The sequence below is a fragment of the Aegilops tauschii genome, chromosome 6, assembly GCF_002575655.3.
Source record: "Aegilops tauschii subsp. strangulata cultivar AL8/78 chromosome 6, Aet v6.0, whole genome shotgun sequence".
NCBI lineage: Eukaryota > Viridiplantae > Streptophyta > Magnoliopsida > Poales > Poaceae > Aegilops > Aegilops tauschii.
In genome coordinates this window covers 6,609,475-6,630,137 of record NC_053040.3, presented here as the reverse complement: position 1 = coordinate 6,630,137, position 20,663 = coordinate 6,609,475, and the positions used below count along the sequence as shown (strand labels likewise).

The following is a 20,663-nucleotide window of genomic DNA, read 5'->3' as shown; positions in this document are numbered from 1 at the left end:
AACAGAGGTAGACGGCTTAACCACGAGATGTCAGTTGAGACCATACTCGTATTGTTGCAATATATGTAGGATAAATCAAGGTATTCCAGCTTTGACAGGTTGCCTAGCTAAGGAGGTACCATACCGGAGAAAGACATGTAGGATAGATCAAGATACCTCAAGTCCTTTAAGGAACACGGCCATCAGGGCCACACAGTCCCGTGCCCCAGAGATTGAGGTACTCGAGATGCTCTAGAGAAAGCAAAGAAGGACTTATCTCACCGACCAAATAATATCTTCCGCCAAGGTCAAGCTTGACGACGTGGCCGGTTACGTTATCGCAGGTGATGCCTTCCCATTGGCAGAAATCTTGGCGCTCTTGTCGCCACGACCCTAGTTCGCCACCCGTATCATTGATGCTTTCCTTGAAGGCCAGCAAGGCGTCCCTCTCGCGCCCTATGCAGCTCGGTTGGAGCTTGCCTGCGTCGGCGACGGCGAAGAAGCTCCAGGTTGCCGCTGCTGCCATAAGGAGCAAGACGAACTTGGCAGGCGAGCGATCCATGGCGGTGGCGATAGTGTGGTTGTCGGCCGTGTGGATGGATGAGGTACCACGACAAGTGTTTGGGCTGACGCGAGTCACCAGTCATATTTCCCGGTCAAGATCGATGTCGTCATGCATTGGACTGATTCGTGGGGTGCTTCGTGGATGGCATGGTGGTCACGTACAGGACGTCCACAATTAAACATGTGGAGTGTGTGGCTAGGAGATTATATACTACCTGTATATTCTATTAAAAAGTTACTACTCGTATATACCATTTGAAATAATAATACTAGTAGCTAGTAACTGGGCAGGAACTGGCCAAAAGAAGAAAAGAAAAAAGCTGACAGAAACTTGCAGTGCAATGACCGGCGATTTACAATCTGAAGTCGCCGGTCAGTCACCGAGAATTGATGAGAGATGCATGTGTGGATGTCGTTCATCGTCTGCCCTGTGGCGTGGCTGCTACTAAGGTTTTTCCTCAAGGAGCCTAGTTCCAAGAGAGAAAATCGACTGTTTTCTTTTTACAAAAGGTCATTATGGCTAGCTTTATTAAGATCAAAACACATTTATATCGTCTACGAGATTACGGACCACAGAACCATGTAGCTCATCCAATCAACTAAAGGAAGACTTCTTACAATAATTAAAGGTCGCTAGCACATGACCCGTTTGATTACAAGAACGATAACAATGCTTAGAAAGACCTTCCCAATCATGGAACTAATATCCACACACTCTGCAAACATTGCGGCAGCCGAGTGCCACCATCTTGTTTGCCTATCGTAGTAGTTAATAACCTCTAAGGAGTCTGATTCCGCCTCCACTCAAGTGAACTCACAAGAATAAGGAAGGGCTAATCCATCTCTCATAGCCATCGCTTGAGAGGTGATCACATCTGTCGCAACTGGGATGAATTTAAATTGAGCCGCCAGAAACACTCATCTATCGTCTCGGAGTATGCTACACCTTCATATGGGAAAAAAACAACATCTACATTTAATTTAGTAAAACGAGGGTCCGGTTTAGTCCACTTAACTTCAGGGGCACTAGGTGATCGTGATGATGCATCCTAATGATTGCTAGCAATAGATAAAAAACCGATCGAGACCATCTCCAAGCTGGCAGAACATATTCATTATGAGTGATTTGTCTCTGGATCCACCACAGGTACCAACCTCCGACTACAATGATCTACTTGAAGGTCAACTTTGGATGTATAGCAAGCTTCTCATTAGGAAGTGAAAGAATATGCTCAAAAATTGCTGACCCCGACACGTCCACTGGCAGGGCTTGGTCAATGATTTGAATAACCCCTAGGCCAATCCATAAGTCCCCCACATTAGTGCACACCAAAAGCAAGACAGCACGGGCACCATTTGAACCTAGCTAGAGCACACGAAAATCGACTCTTAGTCGCAGGCTAGAGCACTCGAACATGAAAAAAATCAAAGTAGAAAAGAGGAAGTCAAAAAATGACATCAATGGTAGCCCATAGGACAACAGGCCCGCCGGGCCCATGAAACACCGACACTTATGGACCAGAATTGTGCATGGACCAACTAAGAGGCTGGGACTATACATCGCCTTTTCTCAAAATAGAAATAGACTCTGCATCACACGACGCGAGTGTGAGCAACCATTCGCGTCAGGGGCTCAGGGTTCACGAATGGGCCCTAAGAACATATATAAGAGAAACGTTTGAAATCTATATGAAAAATGTTGTGGCATTTTAAAATTGTTCATGTTCTTAAAAAAACGTACGCACATTACAGTGAAGTTAATCACAGGTTTTTGAAAAATGTTAAAGGTACATAAAATAAAGGTTTCAAATGTATATAATTCTTTTGATGGCATAAAACAATGTTTTTGAATTTTTTGAATGTTCATACATTTCAAAAAATTATACGAGGCATTATAAAAAAGTGTTAATCGTATACTTGGATTTTTTTGAAAGTATATCAAATAAATGTGTCAGATGTATATGACAATGTACAATGGTTATGAAAAGAATAGACATGAAGCATGTATATGAAAGAAATATAATTAATTCTATTTATAAATTTTAATCATGTATTAAAAAATGTTGAACAAGTATAATTTTTTTATGTATACAAAAATATAGACATAAAAATAATTGTATGAAAAAAAATTAAATTTATAATTTGAAAAGTTTAACATGTATAAAAATAAATATTTCACAGGGACATGAAAAATATACATAGAATCAAAGAAAAACGATACAAACGACACATAGAAACAAAAAATGTCAATCAAAAAGGTTCTGAAACCCAAAAAGCCCCGATGAAAATCATAAGGAAAGACGCACAAAAAAACATCCAAAATAAGCCGGTGAAAAAGAAAGAGGCAAATAGAAAACTGAAGAAAATCAATGAAAACAGAAGAAAGAAACAAAAAAAACCGAGAAAAACGAAGAAAAAATTAAAAGAAAAACAGAAAAAACCAAAGAAAACACAATTTATAGAAAAAATAAAGAAAAACCGATGAAACAACAAAAAGAATCAAAAGAAAAATAAAAAAGTAAGAAAACATGGAGAAAAAGAATCATTTGGTTTTTGTCCGATTAACTTGCGAAATATTTGACAGCTTGGTTGACTAGTTTTGGTGAATATATAGTGAAGTATCAGGCTATGCCAGATGACTCCATACAATGGTTATTTTTCTTAAAGCTTCAATATATAGTCTCATAACAGCATTTTGTGGTGCTGCTCAAAAACAACTTTGTTTAGTTCCATAGACTGTCCATTCTGCTGTATCACTGCTTTCTGATATGATCCCAAAGCTACTAAAGAACTGAACTACTAAAGAATGCCTAGCCTTACCATCATGTTGACCATTTGTACTGAAATAGCATCACAAACTCATCCAATCTGGAATATAGCTTCCTGTTTCTCAAAATTAATCATGGTTTAATTTTCCTCTGCAGTCGTGTTTTCTTTTTCTTGGTACCTTTGACCTGTGAACCCCAAGCTATAATGTATGTGATTGTTAATAGTCAGTTTTTTCCCCCCAAATTATGGTGTTATGCTTTAAGATGGCATTGCTTAAATTATGGTGTTATATACGCTGGGGCTAATGCATGATTTCTGATTCAGATATATCATGATGCAAATTTTCTTTTTATATGACACAAGTGACAAGTGAATGATCCAAGCTGGCAGTCGGTAGCGTGTGCTCGCGTGCCATTTCTCCTTATATGATGAACGCCTTGTTTTGCTGGACTGTGAACTGTATAATGAAAATATGCCCTGGCTAGGATGAAGGCACTTAACCCGGATCCTCCATGGAGCTTCTCTGGAAAATGAAACTGTGTTGCTGGAACAAATGCATCATTTTATCAACTTAATCACGTTGACCACTGATACACAAATCAATTCAGTCTGAAACCTTAGCTTCCTGTTCCTCAAAATGAATCATGGTGTGATTTGCCGCAGCAGTCACTGGTCAGCTTCTTAACTTTCAACTTTGGGCCTCAAGCTATATTGTACATGTGATTGTTAATGATCGGGCTTTTCCAAAATTTTGATGTTATGTTTAAGCATGGAATGCTTAAATTAATAACGCATCTAGTATGACACAAGTGAAGACTGAATTCTGGACAATTGTCTTGGTGCCCATTTGATATTCTGTTCCTTAATTATATCCATCCTGATTTTTATTCTGTTTTGCTGGAAATAGAATGCCACGTGAAGAGAAAACATCAGGTGACTTTTTGGATGGTATCTGCATTGCTAGTTATGAAGCCATCAAGGAAGAGCAGTAGCAATGAGATGCATTTCCTGTGTAGTAGCTGGTAATAGTTATGTGACGGGAGCATGCATTCCCATATATCCCAGATTTGTGCCCCTGAGTCCCGTTGTGTACTTATGATGATTAACATAAATATGGTTCCCGTGCGTTCTCTGTCAAAAACTTCACATAAATATCACCACCTCTGCTTTAGGAGGAAAATTACGTCGTACATAACTTAATTTGCTGTGACTATTATTGCAAATACTTTCTTTCATCATGGTCTTTTAAATAACAAGGTACAATCACTCATGCACTATTTTCTTTTAATATGTCACAAATCACAATCACTGACGTTAAATAAGGACTAGAAGTGCATTTTAGGATGATTCGTTATTGTAGTAACCATGCATGTGTGGATGGGTTCCTTTTGTGCTGGAGGTTTTGTTGTGATTTCCATGGGCAGAGCAGATATTATGTGCTCTTAAAGGAAGGTTGAAAGAATTAAAGGGAAGGTGGGGGTTGTTGAAACTTGTCAATTGGTTGTTTTGTAGGTAGGAATTGTCAGCTTCATCATATGGCACAACAGTATAGCTTATATATAATAGGAGTACCTCTCACCACTTGAAATCACAGCCAAGACCTTGCAGCACACCTAAAGCTAGTAGAGTGTTAGATATTTGAATCGGGAACTATGGTGCTGAACAATGAGAGGAGCAGGGTCCTTGTAATTGGCGGCACAGGTCACATAGGCAAGCATATCGTCGCTGCGAGTGCCCACCATGGCCACTTGACCTCTGTCCACATCAGGGATGTTGCGCCATCTGATCCAGCCAAGATGGGGCTCCTCAGGAGCTTCATTGAGAATGGTGTTGCTCTCATCAAGGTGTATGATTAATACTATCATCTTCTGTTGTCTGCCTTTCAGCTACTCACTGTTTTTCTGTGTGGATTCTTATTTATCTGCCTGACGAGCAGGGAGATTTATTCGACCACGGGAGCCTCGTAGATGCCATAAGGGGTGCAGACATCGTCATCTCGGCCGTGGGGCCCCGTCAGCTCACCGAGCAGCCGAGGATTGTCATGGCAATCAAGGAGGCCGGCAATGTGAAGGTCAGATCATCACAGCTTGTGTTCTTACTTGATGGAACGATGGCTACAGATTCACCACTTAGTTAGTAGTTGCTGTACAGAGGTTCCTCCCATCCGAGTTCGGCTCTGATGTAGAGCGGGTTCACACGTAGATCCAGCGGCCACATTGTACGCTAGTAAACTCAGCCTTCGCCGTCTGATTGAGGCAGAGGGTATACCTCATACATATGTCTGCTGCAATGGGTTCGCCGAAACCTACCTTCCGAGCATCGGCGATGTTACAGCTGTTGGCGCTGACCCTCCGTCCGACAAGATCACTGTCCTAGGCGATGGAGATGCAAAAGGTAAGCATGCCCATCCCGTTGCCTGCCACTGCAAATTCGCACTGCTGTCGTTGATGGTGGCATCATGTGTTTGTGGTGGAAGAAGACATAGCTGCCTACATGGTGGCATCATGTGTTTATTTTGACACTTGATGCATGTAGCGGTGTTTGTGGTGGAAGAAGACATAGCTGCCTACACGGTAAGGGCGGTAGACGATCCGAGAACCCTGTGTTAGAATATATTGTATGTATATACGGTTGTGTATATAAAACCGTATATACTCTTGGAGTTGCGTGCATGTTCAACATTGTAATCTGGTAGTTAGGTTCAAGCTTCAATCCTTATCTTGTAGGATAGCTAACTTGAGGATCAAGCCTAACCAACTACCGAATCCTGTAAACCCTAGCCTTGGCTATATATATAACACGTAACGCGTCCCTGCTAGGCATACGCTTCAAGCCATCTTTCATGGTATTCAGAGCCTATCCCCTCTAAAGCACATCTCTCGTAGCAATGGCCTCCTCAAGCTCCACTGTCGCCGCGCCTGCCCTCATCCCCATAGCCGACCGACTCCATCGCTCCAACTTTCTGGTATGGCGGGCGCAAGCCATGGCAGCCATCCGCGAGGTGCAGCTCGTCTCCTACCTCGATCCAGATCGGGAGCAGCCGGAGCAGAAGTTTCGCGACAAGGACGGCAAGACCACGGACGTGCCCAACCCTTCATGCGACATCGACAAGGCTCGAGATTCTCAGGTGCTGAGTTTCATCTTCAACTCCATCTCAGCTCCTGTCATGGTTCAGGTTGCACACTGTGACACGGCGGCCGAAGCATGGGCCGCCTTCAGGGAGATCTTCATCTCCCAAACTCAGGCGCACGTCGTGAACACCAGAATCGCCCTCTCCGACACCAAGAAGGGCAACTCAACGATGTCCGAGTACATCGGGCGCATGAAGGCGCTCGGTGATGAGATGGCATCGGTGGGCAAGCCGCTCACCGACGACGACATGGTGTCCTACATCCTGGCGGGACTCGACTACGACTACGTGTCCTTCGTCTCCACGATCTGCGCTCGTACTCAGCTAATCAAGGTGAGCGAGCTTTACTCGCAGCTGATCAGCTTTGAAAGCAGACTAGCCATGTTTGAAGGCGGAGGGCAGTCCTCCCACTCCTCTGCCAACGCCGTGTCTCGCGGCAGACGTGGTGGATCCAACCGTGGTGGTGGCCGCGGTGGCAACGGTGGCAACAATGGAGGCGGCGGTCGTGGTCGCGGCGGCGGCCGCGGCAATGGAGGAGGCCGCAACGATCTGCCTGAGGTCTTCTGCCAAATCTGCACCAAGCCAAATCACACGGCCATGGAGTGCTACCGTCGCTTTGATGTCTCCTTCAACAAGGAGAAAACTGCAGCAGCCGTCAACACCAACTCCTCCTACGGGGTGGACACAAACTGGTATGTGGACTCAGGTGCAACAGACCACATTACCAGCGAGCTCGACAAGCTCACCGTCCGTGACAAGTACAATGGGCACGATCAAGTAAACGTGCCAAACGGCGCAGGTATGAAGATTTCCCATATAGGTCATGCATATGTTCGTACCCCTACTCGTAATCTTCATCTCAAAGATATTCTGCATGTGCCCAAAGCCACTAAAAACTTGATCTCTGCTCATCGTCTAGCCAATGACAATCATGTGTTTCTTGAAACTCATCCTCATTTTTTCTTTGTCAAGGACAAGGCAAGGAGGAAAACCCTCCTCCACGGCAGGTGTAGAAACGGGCTCTATACCCTATCATCAGCTCCCATAAGCTCGGGCAGACATGCTCTTGGCGCCACCAAGATATCTCCGTCAAGGTGGCACGATCGTTTAGGACATCCATCTTCGGCAATAGTTCAACATGTTCTTAGACACAATCAAATTTCCTTTTCTAGCAAAGAGTTGAATAAAGAGGGAGTGTGTGATGCTTGCCAACAAGGCAAGAGCCATCAACTTCCCTACCCAAATTCTAGTAGTATTTCAAAAGCTCCTTTAGAGCTAGTTTTCTCTGATGTATGGGGGCCTGCCCGAGATTCAATTAATAAGAAAAATTATTATGTGAGTTTCATCGATGATTTCAGAAAATTCACATGGATATATATCCTCAAACATAGATCAGAAGTTTTCAAAGTGTTTCATGAGTTTCAAGCACTAGTTGAACGACTTTTTGATCGCAAGATTATCACCATGCAAACGGATTGGGGCGGTGAGTATGAGCGCCTCAACTCCTTCTTTTGTCAAGTAGGGATCACACATCACGTATCATGCCCACATGCCCATCAACAGAATGGGTCAGCCGAGAGAAAACATAGGCATATTGTGGATGTGGGTCTCTCACTTTTAGCTCATGCTTCCATGCCCTTAAAATTTTGGGACGAGGCCTTTCTAGCTGCCACCTATCTTATCAATCGTACTCCTAGCAAAGTGATTAATCTTGAAACTCCCTTGGAAAAATTGTTTCATGAAAAACCCAACTACCATGCCCTACGCACCTTTGGCTGTGCGTGCTGGCCAAATCTCCGACCATTTCATGCTAAGAAGCTAGAGTTCCGTTCAAAACAATGTGTTTTTCTTGGCTATAGCAATCTCCATAAAGGGTTCAAGTGTCTCGATGTCAAAGAAGGACGTGTCTATATCTGTCGAGATGTTATCTTTGACGAAACAAATTTTCCATTTCCCTCACTAAATCCAAATGCCGGCGTTCCTCTTCATTCCGAAGTTCTTCTTCTTGCATAAACTGCTCCATCCGAACCTCTTGATCATGGGGGCGAACAGACAGCTGATCTTTCGGTTAATCTTCATAAAAATCCTGCTGTAAATTTTGGTGGAAATTCTGTTTTTACCTATGATTTTATGCAGCAGACAGGTGTGGAACACGATGCAGATTCAGGTGCTGCGCCGGATCCAGCCAGCGGCGATCCCGGGGAAGATCCTCCCTCGCCTGCCGCACCGGACGGCGGGAGGATTCGCACCGCATCAGCCTCGGGAGCGGGCGATCCAGCGTCGCCACGATGAGTGTCCCCTCGCGGGCCCGTGGGCACAGGAGCTGTCGCGCACTCAGGGTCAGGTGGATCCACAAGCAGCGAGGCGCCGCTCTCCAATCGCCAAGTGGTGCGGTCCCCTCTGCACGGTGACGCAGGCCAATCAGGCGCGTCGCAGGCGGGCGACAACATCCGCCTCGGATCTGCGGCTGCCGGCCCAGGTGCGGACGCTGGCGATGGCGACAGGATCCGTGTTGGATCTGGTGCGGCTGGGTCAGGTTCTGGATCCGTTGTGCAGGGCTCCGGATCCTCTGTGCAGTCGCCTTCTGCGATGATTTCTGCGTCGCCACCAAGAACAAGATCTCTGCATGGTATTTTAAAACCAAAAGTACGTACGGACGGTACGGTCAGGTATGAAAAAGGGCGTCGTTTTGCTGGTCTTGCTGTCACAGTAGAACCAAATACTTTGGTAGAGGCATTGGAAAATAAAAATTGGAAAAATGCAATGAATGAGGAATATAATGCTCTCCTAAAAAATAGAACATGGCATCTAGTTCCTCCAGCAAAGGGGAGAAACTTAATTGACTGCAAATGGGTCTATAGAATTAAAAGAAAGGCAAATGGAGAATAGACAGATACAAGGCTAGACTAGTTGCAAAGGGGTTTAAACAAAGATATGGTATAGATTATGAAGATACCTTTAGCCCTGTTGTGAAAGCAGCTACTGTTAGACTTGTTCTGTCCATTGCAGTATCAAACAATTGGAGTCTTCATCAATTGGATGTGCAGAATGCGTTTCCTCATGACGTTCTAGAGGAAGAAGTGTATATGAGACAACCACCTGAGTATGAGGTAAAGGACAAGTATCATTATGCATGCAAGCTTGATAAGGCTTTATATGGTTTGAAACAAGCACCTAGAGCATGGTACTCTAGGCTGAGTGTGAAACTCCAAAGACTTGGTTTTCAGCCATCCAAAGCTGACACATCACTGTTCTTCTACAGAAAAGGAAAAATCACCATTTTCATGCTAGTATATGTTGATGATATTATTGTTGCAAGCTCATCGCAGGATGCAACCAAAGCATTGCTTGAAGATCTAAGGAGAGACTTTGCTCTTAAAGATCTTGGTGATTTGCACTACTTCTTGGGAATAGAAGTAAAAAGGGTTAAAGATGGCATAGTCTTGAGTCAAGAAAAGTATGTGTCAGATGTACTAAAACGAGCAGGTATGATGAATTGAAAAGTGTCAAATATGCCTCTCTCAACTTCTGAAAAGTTATCTAAGGAAGAAGGAGAGCCTTTAAGTGCTGAAGATTCTACAAATTATAGAAGTGTTGTAGGTGCTTTGCAATATCTAACACTTACAAGACCTGATATATCTTTTCCTATCAATAAAGTATGTCAGTTCTTGCATGCTCCCACCTTTGCACATTGGACAACAGTGAAAAGAATCTTGAGATATTTAAGAGGTACTATGAGTACAGGGTTGAGATCAACAGGGGGCTTTGCTGTTTTCTTTGGACCAAATCTTATATGCACGGAAACAAGCTACTGTGTCAAGATCAAGTACAGAAGCTGAGTACAAAGCTCTGGCTAATGCCACGGCAGAGTTGATATGGGTTCAAACCTTGTTGAATGAGCTTCATGTCAATCACTCTCCTGTTGCACGGTTGTGGTGTGATAACATTGGTGCCACATATCTATCAGCAAATCCAGTGTTTCATGCTAGAACAAAACACATCGAGGTAGATTATCACTTTGTGCGAGAAAGGGTAGCTAAGAAGCTTCTTGATATTCGATTCATTCCCACTAATGATCAAGTTGCAGATGGTTTCACTAAAGCCTTATCATGGCGCAAGTTAGAAGAGTTCAAGAACAATCTCAACTTGGTGAAGTTATGATTGAGGGGGGGTGTTAGAATATATTGTATGTATATACGGTTGTGTATATAAAACTGTATATACTCTTGGAGTTGCGTGCGTGTTCAACATTGTAATCTGGTAGTTAGGTTCAAGCTTCGATCCTTATCTTGTAGGATAGCTAACTTGAGGATCAAGCCTAACCAACTACCGAATCCTGTAAACCCTAGCCTATGGCTATATATATAACACGTAACGCGTCCTTGCTAGGCATACGCTTCAAGCCATCTTTCACCCTGAACAAGATCCTGTACATGAGGCCGCCGGCAAACATCGTGTCCCACAACGAGCTCATCTCGATGTGGGAGAGCAAAGCGGGCAGGACTTTCCAGATAGTGCGAATCCTAGAGGCGGATCTCCTCAAGTTGATCAAGGGTACATCCATAATCCTGCGGCCAGACATGTATATATCATGGTTGCAACTGCACCTCTGACCTCTCTTGTAATGATGCAGAGGCGGCATTCCCTCTGAACATATTGCTGTCCATCGCGCTCACCATCTTTGTCGGGGGTGACCAGGCTAACTTCGAGATTGAACCATCCTTTGGTGGTGAGACCACCGAGCTGTACCCTGACCTGAAGTACACCACTGTCGACGAGTATCTCGTTCGCCTTCTCTGACAGTTTTTGGCTCGCTGGACCGGCACCCAGCCACAGTCGGCATCGACAGTAAAGATGATGAGAAAGTGGCCCCTCCAAATCAAATGATGTCTGCGGTTTTATGTGTAACATGTATTCACCATGAATAACAACCTCTGCTTTTGCTGAAAAGCAAGTGATTTCGGTGTGAAAGTTTATAAATCAGCAGCTATATTTGATTATTGCCCAGCACTGATCTTGGGTTGAATGACCATCGGAGCATTTGGTTGATTTAATATTGTAGTTGGCGCATCAAATCGGCACGACAAACTCTCACGTTTGTCTTATCTTCCAAGTTTTGATTGCTATCTTAGAACTTTTGATTCCAAATGTAGCAACACAGGACAAAAGCCTTTTGCCTGCTTGTGATGCAGACCCAACAAAAAACAGACGCTGGTGCCTGGTGATGTGCTGTTATCTTGTGGTACAGGGAGTTGCATCTGGCCACATAATAACAAATACAAAGTCAGATTGAAGAGCATTCTGTGGCTGACTAAGAAATGAAACAACAAAAAGAATTTTGAGGGTCTGTCAAAATAACCTCTCAAACTGCATCAACTAGACTACAAGTAGGCTTTTGGCTGCATATCGACAGTCCCCAGATCATAAGCTAATCGCGCCTCCTATGTTCCTCAAGTGACTCAGTCCCATTGCCTCAAGGTCCCTCCTATTCTAAAATCTCTGTGGTTCATCTCTAGCCTTTCCATGATATGTATATGTGCTTCCGTCTATTTGATGTCTACAAGCTAGCGCTCTGAACATGTTGAACTCATCAAGTGGGATAACGGAGCTTGATCCCTGAAGGTTGAGTGGTGGTATAATTAAGGGGCACCATATTATTTACATATGCAAGAGGGTGGATAATTCATTTCCCGTGAGATGAATTCATGTCTTTATTTACAATAGGTGTGCGGATACTTCATATTTGGGGAAAAAACCTTAGTTCCTTAATTGTTGCTCGGCAAGATTTGGCCTCTAAACTTCAAAACCTACAATTCAATTATTAACCGTCAAAATAGCATATACCACATCTCTCAAACCATCGCAAATATAACGAGTTGAGAGTGGTTTCACCCAATTAACAACCGATCAGCACAAAGGATCAATAAAAACGTAAACATGCAAGGAAAAAAATGACAAAGGACATACATATCAGACACAAGGTTAATTAAGCGGGACATTAGACAATAACATAATAGACATGAAGTATGTCGACATGATGTGGTTTTCTGTTGGGCTGCGCGGCGTGCAACTACTGCATAACAAGAAATTTCCTACCGCGCAGATCACCCATGACCATGCTTAGAAGGTATACTATGAGATTACCACTAGGCGCGCAATCCTCGTAGCCAGCGGAATAAGAATCGGACTAACACATCACCAGAGTAGTTTCCACCTCGTCGGCGATCTACCTCGAACAACTTGATCACCGGATCTCTCGAATAGGTTCACCATATCAGCGCGCGTGCACGGCCTCTAATGGTATCCTTCCGTACAGGATGAATGCCGAACGACCAACTGCTACGTCTAATCGCACAACTGAGCTTAGTAGAGGTGGCTAGATGCAACACATGCAAACCCAAGCGATGATGCAGGAGCAATCAATCACCGAAACCGCATGCACGTTCCTGCTTGGGGCCAACGATACAGGACAGAATGAGCCCCATGCGCGATTCGGCAGTGCGATCGGAACACACCCTCGCCTGGTGCGACAGAACTAGCCCTGCACGGACGGACAACACCGACAAGCGGGTCTGGCTCCGTTCCCACACATGGAGTAAGTCGACAACAAATGGTTCGGATGGCCTCTTCGCCAGCAAGGAGCCCAGGGAAGTGGGTACACTCCAGAATCTTTTATAGGAGAAATATATGAATTTGGATCATAACATAACAAACTCCACCGTGAGACAAATTTTCCATCTTAGCATGAAAGAGAACCTTCTCCCTGAACAACAAATAAAACACTTTTGGCGCGCAACAACCACTAGGGCTAAAAAGTTAGGAACTGACTTTATAATCATATCAATAAGATTATCATGAGTACTAATCTTGCATACCTTCAGTTTAGCTTGATCCACGATGTCTCGAACACAATGGTATTTGGCATCAATGTGTTTTGTTCTCTAATGGAACATCTGATCCTTATTAGTAAGGTATATAGCACTCTGACTTCCATAAAACAGATTAATGCAAGAATTATCTCCACAAATTTCATCATACAAACCTTTCACCTAAACTAATTCTATACATGTTTCTACAATAGCCATATATTCTGCTTCATTCGTAGATTGGGCAACTACTTGTTGCAGCATTGCTTTCCAACTCACGGCACAACCACCAATTGTGAACACATAACCTGTGAGGGACCTCCTCTTATCTAAATCACGGGAAGCAAAATCTAAATCCATATAGCCAACTAGTCCCTCACTAGTGTTGCCGAATTTCAAACCAGCATTGGAAGTGCCACGAAGAAAGTCCATTGAACAACCTTCCAATATTCTTTGCCAGGGTTAGCCATGTATGTACTAACCAAACTCAATGCAAATGACAAATCAGGACGAGGACACACCATGGCATGTATTAAAGAATTGACAACACTAGAATACATAACTCTTGACATATACTAAAAATCTTCATCCTTACTAGGACATTGAGAAGATGGCAACTTGAAATGAGGAGCAATAGGAGTGCTAACTGACTTAGTATCATGGATGTTAAAACGAGGAAGTACTTTCTTAATGTAACTCTGCTCACTAAGAAAAAGCAAACCAAATTTTTTGTGTCTAGTAATCCGCATACCTAATTTTTTGTTAGCAACACCAAGATCCTTCATCTCAAATTCACTACTTAATTGTGCCTTTATAGCAGTGATCTCTTTCTTGTCGTTGGCAACAATCCACATATCATCAACATATAACAACAAGTATATAGGTGATCCATCAACAAATTTAATGTAAATACAATTATCATATTCACACCTCTTAAATCCATGTGCTACCATAAATGAATCAAACCTTTTATACCAATATCTTGGAGACTGTTTCAAACCATATAGGGACCTTTTAAATTTCCAAAGAAATTTTTCCTAACCAAGCACTATGAAACCTTCGAGTAGGTCCATGGATATCTCCTCCTCTAGTTCTTCATGTAGAAAAGTAGTCTTCACATCTAATTGTTTAAGCTCAAGATCATGAATAGCAACAATACGAAAAAATGCACTATGAAACCTTCGAGTAGGTCCATGTATATCTCCTCCTCTAGTTTAGGCATTTAGGTTTGTTAATGATCCTCTTTCTCATGCTAGCTGCTAGAGACTGATTTTGTTGCTGCAAAAGCGGGGGTGAGTGCTGCACAACATCATTATCATGAATTTGTCTATCTGGAGCATCATTATTATTAGTCGATGCATCTTGAGCAGCATCATCATTATGAACAATTTCATTTTCCTCCTCATCAAGGTGCCGCACCTACACAGTAACTTGTTGTGGCACTTCAGAAGTATCTGACGAAACATCTGTGGACAAGCTGTCATGATACATAACAGATTCATTGAAAACCTTATGTTGTAATCCAGCAATGGTAGATCGGACTTCATAGATGCCATGTCATCGAAACCCTAAACAGAAGCAAGACTATGATGCCACTTGTTAAAGATACAACAGGCAAAACCAATGACGAAGAACGAATCAAACACAAGAGACACAAGGATTTTAATGTGGAATGGCTCTCCAACACGAAGGGAAAAAACCACGGACACCGGCCAACAAATCTTCACTGTATAATGAGAGTTTACAAATGCCGGGATTTACAATGATGATCTTATCTCAGTGCGGTGCCTTACAAAGGATATATATAGTAGAGGTGACCTAGGCCGGTCGCAACTGATCCATATCGCAGGGGTGCTTCAACTTGCACCCCTAGGCGTCCCTGGCACGGGGCGAGGTCCTGACGACCGGCCTCCGCTCCGCATTGTCAGAAGTTAGGCTTTATACTTATATATGAATTTGGATCAAAACATAACAAGCACTATGGCGACAGTGCCTGCTCTAGTGTTTTGGTTATTGACGAAATTTCGTGATTTCGAGCGGTTATCGAGAATTTCTTCACCCCCAGTAAATGGCCCTTTCGAGCAAAAAACACTCGGGATTTTTTTTTCAATTTGAAAGGTTGACATGTATAGTTAAATAAAGCGGAAACTAGCTTTGAACACATGTGGAGCGATGACCTGGTGGTTCTGCTCTACATGGGGTGCTGAGCTAGAATGTTGTTGCGTTGTGCGTTTGAATCACTTCCCTGTTGTTTTGTTTTGCCTAATTCCGCAAGGTATTACAAAAAAGAGAAATAAAGTGTTTAAGTGGGGCTCAAACCACTTCAAACCGCCTGTATTATTAACTCTAGGCGTCACCCACTTCTATACGTGGTTCGCGGGAAGTTCCACCTGCTCGCCCAATTTCGTTTTCCCGCCTTAAATTTGGTTTTCTTTCCCGCCAGAAATTCGTTTTGTTATAATGGCTTTTAGTTCCCTCACTGCTAGCCACTCACAGAACATTCGCTTACAGATTACGAACCATCAACACAAAAGGAACTAGAGCCGGAAAATTAAAACCATGTGAGTTCATCATGACTCATAAGTACAATCCAATATAACAGTTACATGCATTAGACCAAAGTTCGTATTACAAGTCTACCGGACAGAAAAGAACATATACTAGCACAAGCTACCAAATGCCGTGGCACCTTCATTTATTTCATGCTTCAGTACTAGGGTGAAAGAACTTCACCAGATTTGCATTATCTTGTTGGGTGTCGCACTTAAGTTGTTGTCGCCTTGCCGGTTATCCTACCCCAAGTAACAACCACAAACACGTATGCCTTGTCATACGACTTGTCAAAGAGGCGGAAATAGGCAACTCTCCACACTTTCTTGAACAGTAGGGTGCAAAACACGACCCAGAGGCCAGCGACAAACCCGGACCCAAGTCCAAAGTAAAAGAACAACACAGGCTCGGAAACATTCTGATTTTTCTGTTGATTGTCGTGCTCTGGTGAATTGTTTCCTGAGCAATTCCTTTCAAGAGGAGTACCACATAGACCAATGTTACCCGTGTATATGGACTGGTTCTCCAAGTAAAGGGTGTCAAGTTGGCGTCCCTGTGGAATTCTTCCTGTAAGATTGTTATATGACAAGTCCTAGGAGCTTAAATAAGTCAAATCTGACAAGCTTGTTGGGATTTCACCAGAAAGGTTGTTCCTTGAGAGGTCCAGCGATTCAAGTGATTTCATAGCTCCAATCTTCCTAGGAATTTCTCCACTCAATTGGTTGCATGAGAAGTTCAGATTCAGCAGCCCATTGAGAGAGGTTATGCCATCCGGAATTTCACCTGTTAGGTAGTTGAGTGATAGGTCCATACCGACCATATAAAAAATTCCAGTACCATATTTGAGTTCTTGGCGCTTCATCACAATAGGCCAAACTTCTCTAAATTTGCCCACTTCTTCAGTGTACCATGCAGACATGTCAAGCCCAGGTTTCCTTGGATGTTTTTGGGTCATTGCAGTTAAATTTGACAAAGACCATGGTATAACACCAGATATACTATTTCCTGCTAAACTCAGTTGGCGAAGGAGCTTAAGATATGTGATAGTCACTGGAATATCTCCACACAAGAAATTGTGACTTAGTTGCAAAAAGCGCAAGTATACTAAGTCTCCGATCCATGATGGCAATGTTCCATGGAAATTATTCCATGAAAGATCCATGAATGCTAAACTTGAGTAGTTCTTCAATGATGATGGGAACTTGCCAGAAAACTTATTGTGACTTAACAGGAGGAAAACCAAGTTAGGCTTCTGTGAACACTGAGGAAGTTCTCCCTCTAGAAGGTTGTTTGATAAATCCAAGACAAGTAGGTTCCTCAACGTACAAATTGTTTCAGGAATGTACCCAGTGAATTTATTGGAGGATAAAGTCAATTCTACTAATCCCTTAGCTCCAAGCTTTTATGGCAGATGCCCTGAGAAAGAGTTGTGTGATAAGTCCAGATGGTTTATGTTCTTTAGAGTAACAAGGTGTTCCTCTGTGATCACGCCATCTAGGTTATTGTAGCCAAGGTCGAGTCCAGTCAAATTACCGAGCAGACTGATCTTAGATGGGAAGTGTCCAGTGATATGGTTCTTAGAAAGAGAAAGGTGCCTCAAACTAGTGCAATTGCCCAACCATGGCGGTATAACTCCAGCAATATTGTTATCAGAAAGGTCAAGGTCTTCTAATATAGTGCAACTTGTTGTCCCTAGCAGTATAGGTTCGGTAAGATGGTTGCTCGAAAGAGAAAGAGACTGCAAACTAGTGTAATTCCCCAACCCTGGTGGTATATCTCCGGTAAGAAGGTTGTTTGAAAGAGTAAGGTAATATAGTTCGGTGCAATTCCCCAACATTGGTGGTATAGGTCCAGTAATGCTATTGTAAGAAAGGTCAAGGTACTGTAATCTAGTGCAAGTCTCTATCCCTAGTTGTATAGGTCCACTAAGATTGTTATTGGAGAGATAAACAGCAGTGCAATTTCCCAACCCTAGCGGTATAGCTCCAGTAAGAAGGTTGTTAGAAAGATGAAGGTATTCTAAACAAGAGAGATTCCCAAAGCCAAGGGGTATAGCTCCAGTAAGAAGGTTGTTAGAAAGATGAAGGTATTCTAAACAAGAGAGATTCCCAAAGCCAAGGGGTATAGCTCCAGTAATGTTATTGTGAGAAAGGTCCAACGAAGCTAAGTTGGTTAAGTTCCCCAATCTGTTTGGTAGAATTCCAACCATATTGTCGCGGCTCAACCTCAAACGCTGCAATCTGTTGGACGAACATCTTGGCAGTTTATCTATAAACTCTGTTATGTTTCCAGAGGAGAGGCTTCCATCAAGCAATAGGTATTCCAAATCACATAGGTTTTTCAAGTCTACTGTCATTGTGGCCGTGTTAGCAGTTGTGGTGGGTGAGTCACCATCGGAAGAATAGGGGCCAAAATAAAGTTCTTGGAGAGACGTCATATTTCCTAGTGCATTAGGAAACGGACCATAGAGAGAGGTACCAGAAAGGTCGAGGTACTTGATGCTTGTTATGTTCCAAAACCAACTGGATGCAATTGGATGACCAAAGTAGTTATCTGAGAGATCAAGGTAGTGAAGATTTGTGAGGTTTAGGTGTGCTAGGGATTGGTTTGCACTTGAAAGCGAGCACTCGGAAAGACCGAGCAACTCCAAAGATGGAATCTTATTGACAACAAGAGGCCAATCGGCTATTGAGCTGAGATTGATATAACTCATACCAAGAAGCGCCAACAGAGGTAGACGAGTTAACCAAGAGATGTCAGTTGAGACCATCCTCGTATTGTTGAAATATATGGCGGATAGGTCAAGGTATTCCAGCTTTGACAGGTTGCCAAGCTGAGGAGGTACCGCACCAGTGAAATAATTGCCAGAGAGATCGAGATATTCCAGCTTTGACAGGTTGCCAAGCTGAGGAGGCACCCTACCAGAGAAAGGCATGCCGGACAGATCAAGATGCCTCAAGTTCTTTAAGGAACCCAAGAACACCGGAACACGACCATCAGGTCCATACAGTCTCGTCCAGTTGAGATCGAGGTACTCGAGATGCTCTAGAGAAAGCAAGGAAGGACTTATCTGGCCGACCAAATATCTTTCGCCAAGCTCCAGCTTGACGACATGGCCGGTGACGTTGTTGCATGTGATGCCTGCCCATTGGCAGCAATCTTGGTGCCCTCGCTGCCACGACCCGAGTTCGCCGTAGGTATCATTCATGCCTTGCTTGAAGGCCAGCAACGCGTCCCTCTCGCGTCCTATGCAGCTCGGCTGGAGCCTGCCTGCGTTGGCGACGAGGAAGAAGCTCCAGGTCGCCGCTGCTGCCATAAGGAGCAAGAAGAACTTGGCAGGCGAGCGATCCATGGCGGTGGCGATTGGTGTGGTGGTGGTAGTGGTGAACGGTTGTTTCGTGCTACGAATGTGTGTGTGTGTATATTTTCCCGGTGCAACGTCGGGTGGTGCTCGTATATGAAGGCATAGGCACGTACGTAGAGAGGAGCTGCGGACGTGTGGATGGATGAGGTACTAGTTTTTCCACGGCAAGTGTTTGGGCTGACGCGAGTCACCAGTCATATTTTCCGGTCAAGATCGAAGTCGTCCTTCATTGGACTCATTCGTGGGGTGCTTTGTGGATGCCATGGTGGTCACGTGCAGGACGTCCACAATTAAACATGTGGAGTGTGTTGCTAGGAGATTATATACTACCCGTATATTCTATTAAAAAATACTACTCCTATATACCGTTTGAAATAATAATACTAGTATGTGGACTGCATCGGCCAAGTAGCTACTAACTGGGCAGGAACTGGCCAAAAGAAGAAAAAAAAAAGCTGACAGAAACTAGCAGTGCAACGACCGGCGATTTAGAATCTGAAGTCGCCGGTCAGTCACCGAGACTTGATGAGAGATGCATCTGTGGATGTTGTTTATCGTCTGCCCTGTGACCTGGCTGCTACTAAGGTTTTTCCTCAAGGAGCCTAGTTTCAAGAGAGAAAAACCACTGTTTTTTTTGCAAAAGGTCATCATGGCTAGCTTTATTAAGATCAAAACACATTTATATCGTCTATGAGATTACTGACCACAGAACCATGTGGCTCATCCAATCAACTAAAAGAAGACTTCTTACAATAATTAAAGTTCCCTAGCACATGACCCGCTTGATTACAAGAACGATAACAATGCTTAAAATGACCTTCCCGATCATGGAACTAATATCCACACACTCTGCAAAGATTGCTGCAGCCAAATGCCACCATCTTGCTTGCCTATCCTAGTAGTTAATAACCTCTAAGGAGTCTGATTCCGCCTCCACTCGATTGACTCAAAAAAATAAGCAAGGGCTAATCCATCTCTCATAGCCATCGCTTGAGAGGTGATCACATCTGTGGCAACTGGGATGAATTTAAATTGAGCCGCCAAAAACACTCCTCCATCGTCTCGGAGTATGGCAGCCGCAGCTCCTACACCTTCATCTGAGAAAAAACAACATCTACATTTAATTTAGTAAAACGAGTGTCCGGTTTAGTCCACTTAACTTCAGGGGCACTAGGTGATAGTGATGATGCATCCTAATGATTGCTAGCAATAGATAAAAAACCGATAGTGACCATCTCCAAGCTGGCAGAACATATTCGTTATGAGTGATTTGTCTTTGGATCCACCACGGGTACCAACCTCCGACTACAATGATCTCCTTGAAGATCAACTTTGGATGTATAGCAAGCTTCTCATTAGGAAGTGAAAGAATATGCTCAAGAATTGCTGACCCCGACATGTCCACTGGCAGGGCTTGGTCAATGATCTGAATAACCCCTAG

The 20,663-nt window shown here is 43.6% G+C and overlaps 1 protein-coding gene, 1 non-coding gene and 2 pseudogenes across 2 annotated transcripts; 2 read left to right on the top strand and 2 right to left on the bottom strand.

Moving 5' to 3' along the window:
• Positions 1-4,964: 4,964 nt before the first annotated feature.
• On the top strand, positions 4,965-11,242 carry LOC109737793 (isoflavone reductase homolog IRL-like; annotated as a pseudogene).
• On the top strand, positions 6,674-6,812 carry LOC120967637 (small nucleolar RNA Z247). The gene has a single exon (XR_005761362.1). It is a non-coding gene; the product is annotated as a small nucleolar RNA Z247 (small nucleolar RNA).
• Positions 11,243-15,859: 4,617 nt separating the features above from the next.
• Positions 15,860-17,191, bottom strand: LOC141025466 (receptor-like protein EIX2; annotated as a pseudogene).
• Positions 15,860-19,348, bottom strand: LOC109737790 (uncharacterized). The gene has a single exon (XM_040391566.3). The coding sequence runs from the start codon at positions 19,208-19,210 to the stop codon at positions 17,261-17,263; it is 1,950 nt and encodes a 649-aa protein (XP_040247500.1). The 5' UTR covers positions 19,211-19,348; the 3' UTR covers positions 15,860-17,260.
• Between the last annotated feature and the right edge of the window lie 1,315 nt (positions 19,349-20,663).

Excerpts from the sequence above, each read along its gene's own strand:
- LOC109737790 (XM_040391566.3), bottom strand. The coding sequence starts at position 19,210 with ATGGATCGCTCGCCTGCCAAGTTCTTCTTGCTCCTTATGGCAGCAGCG.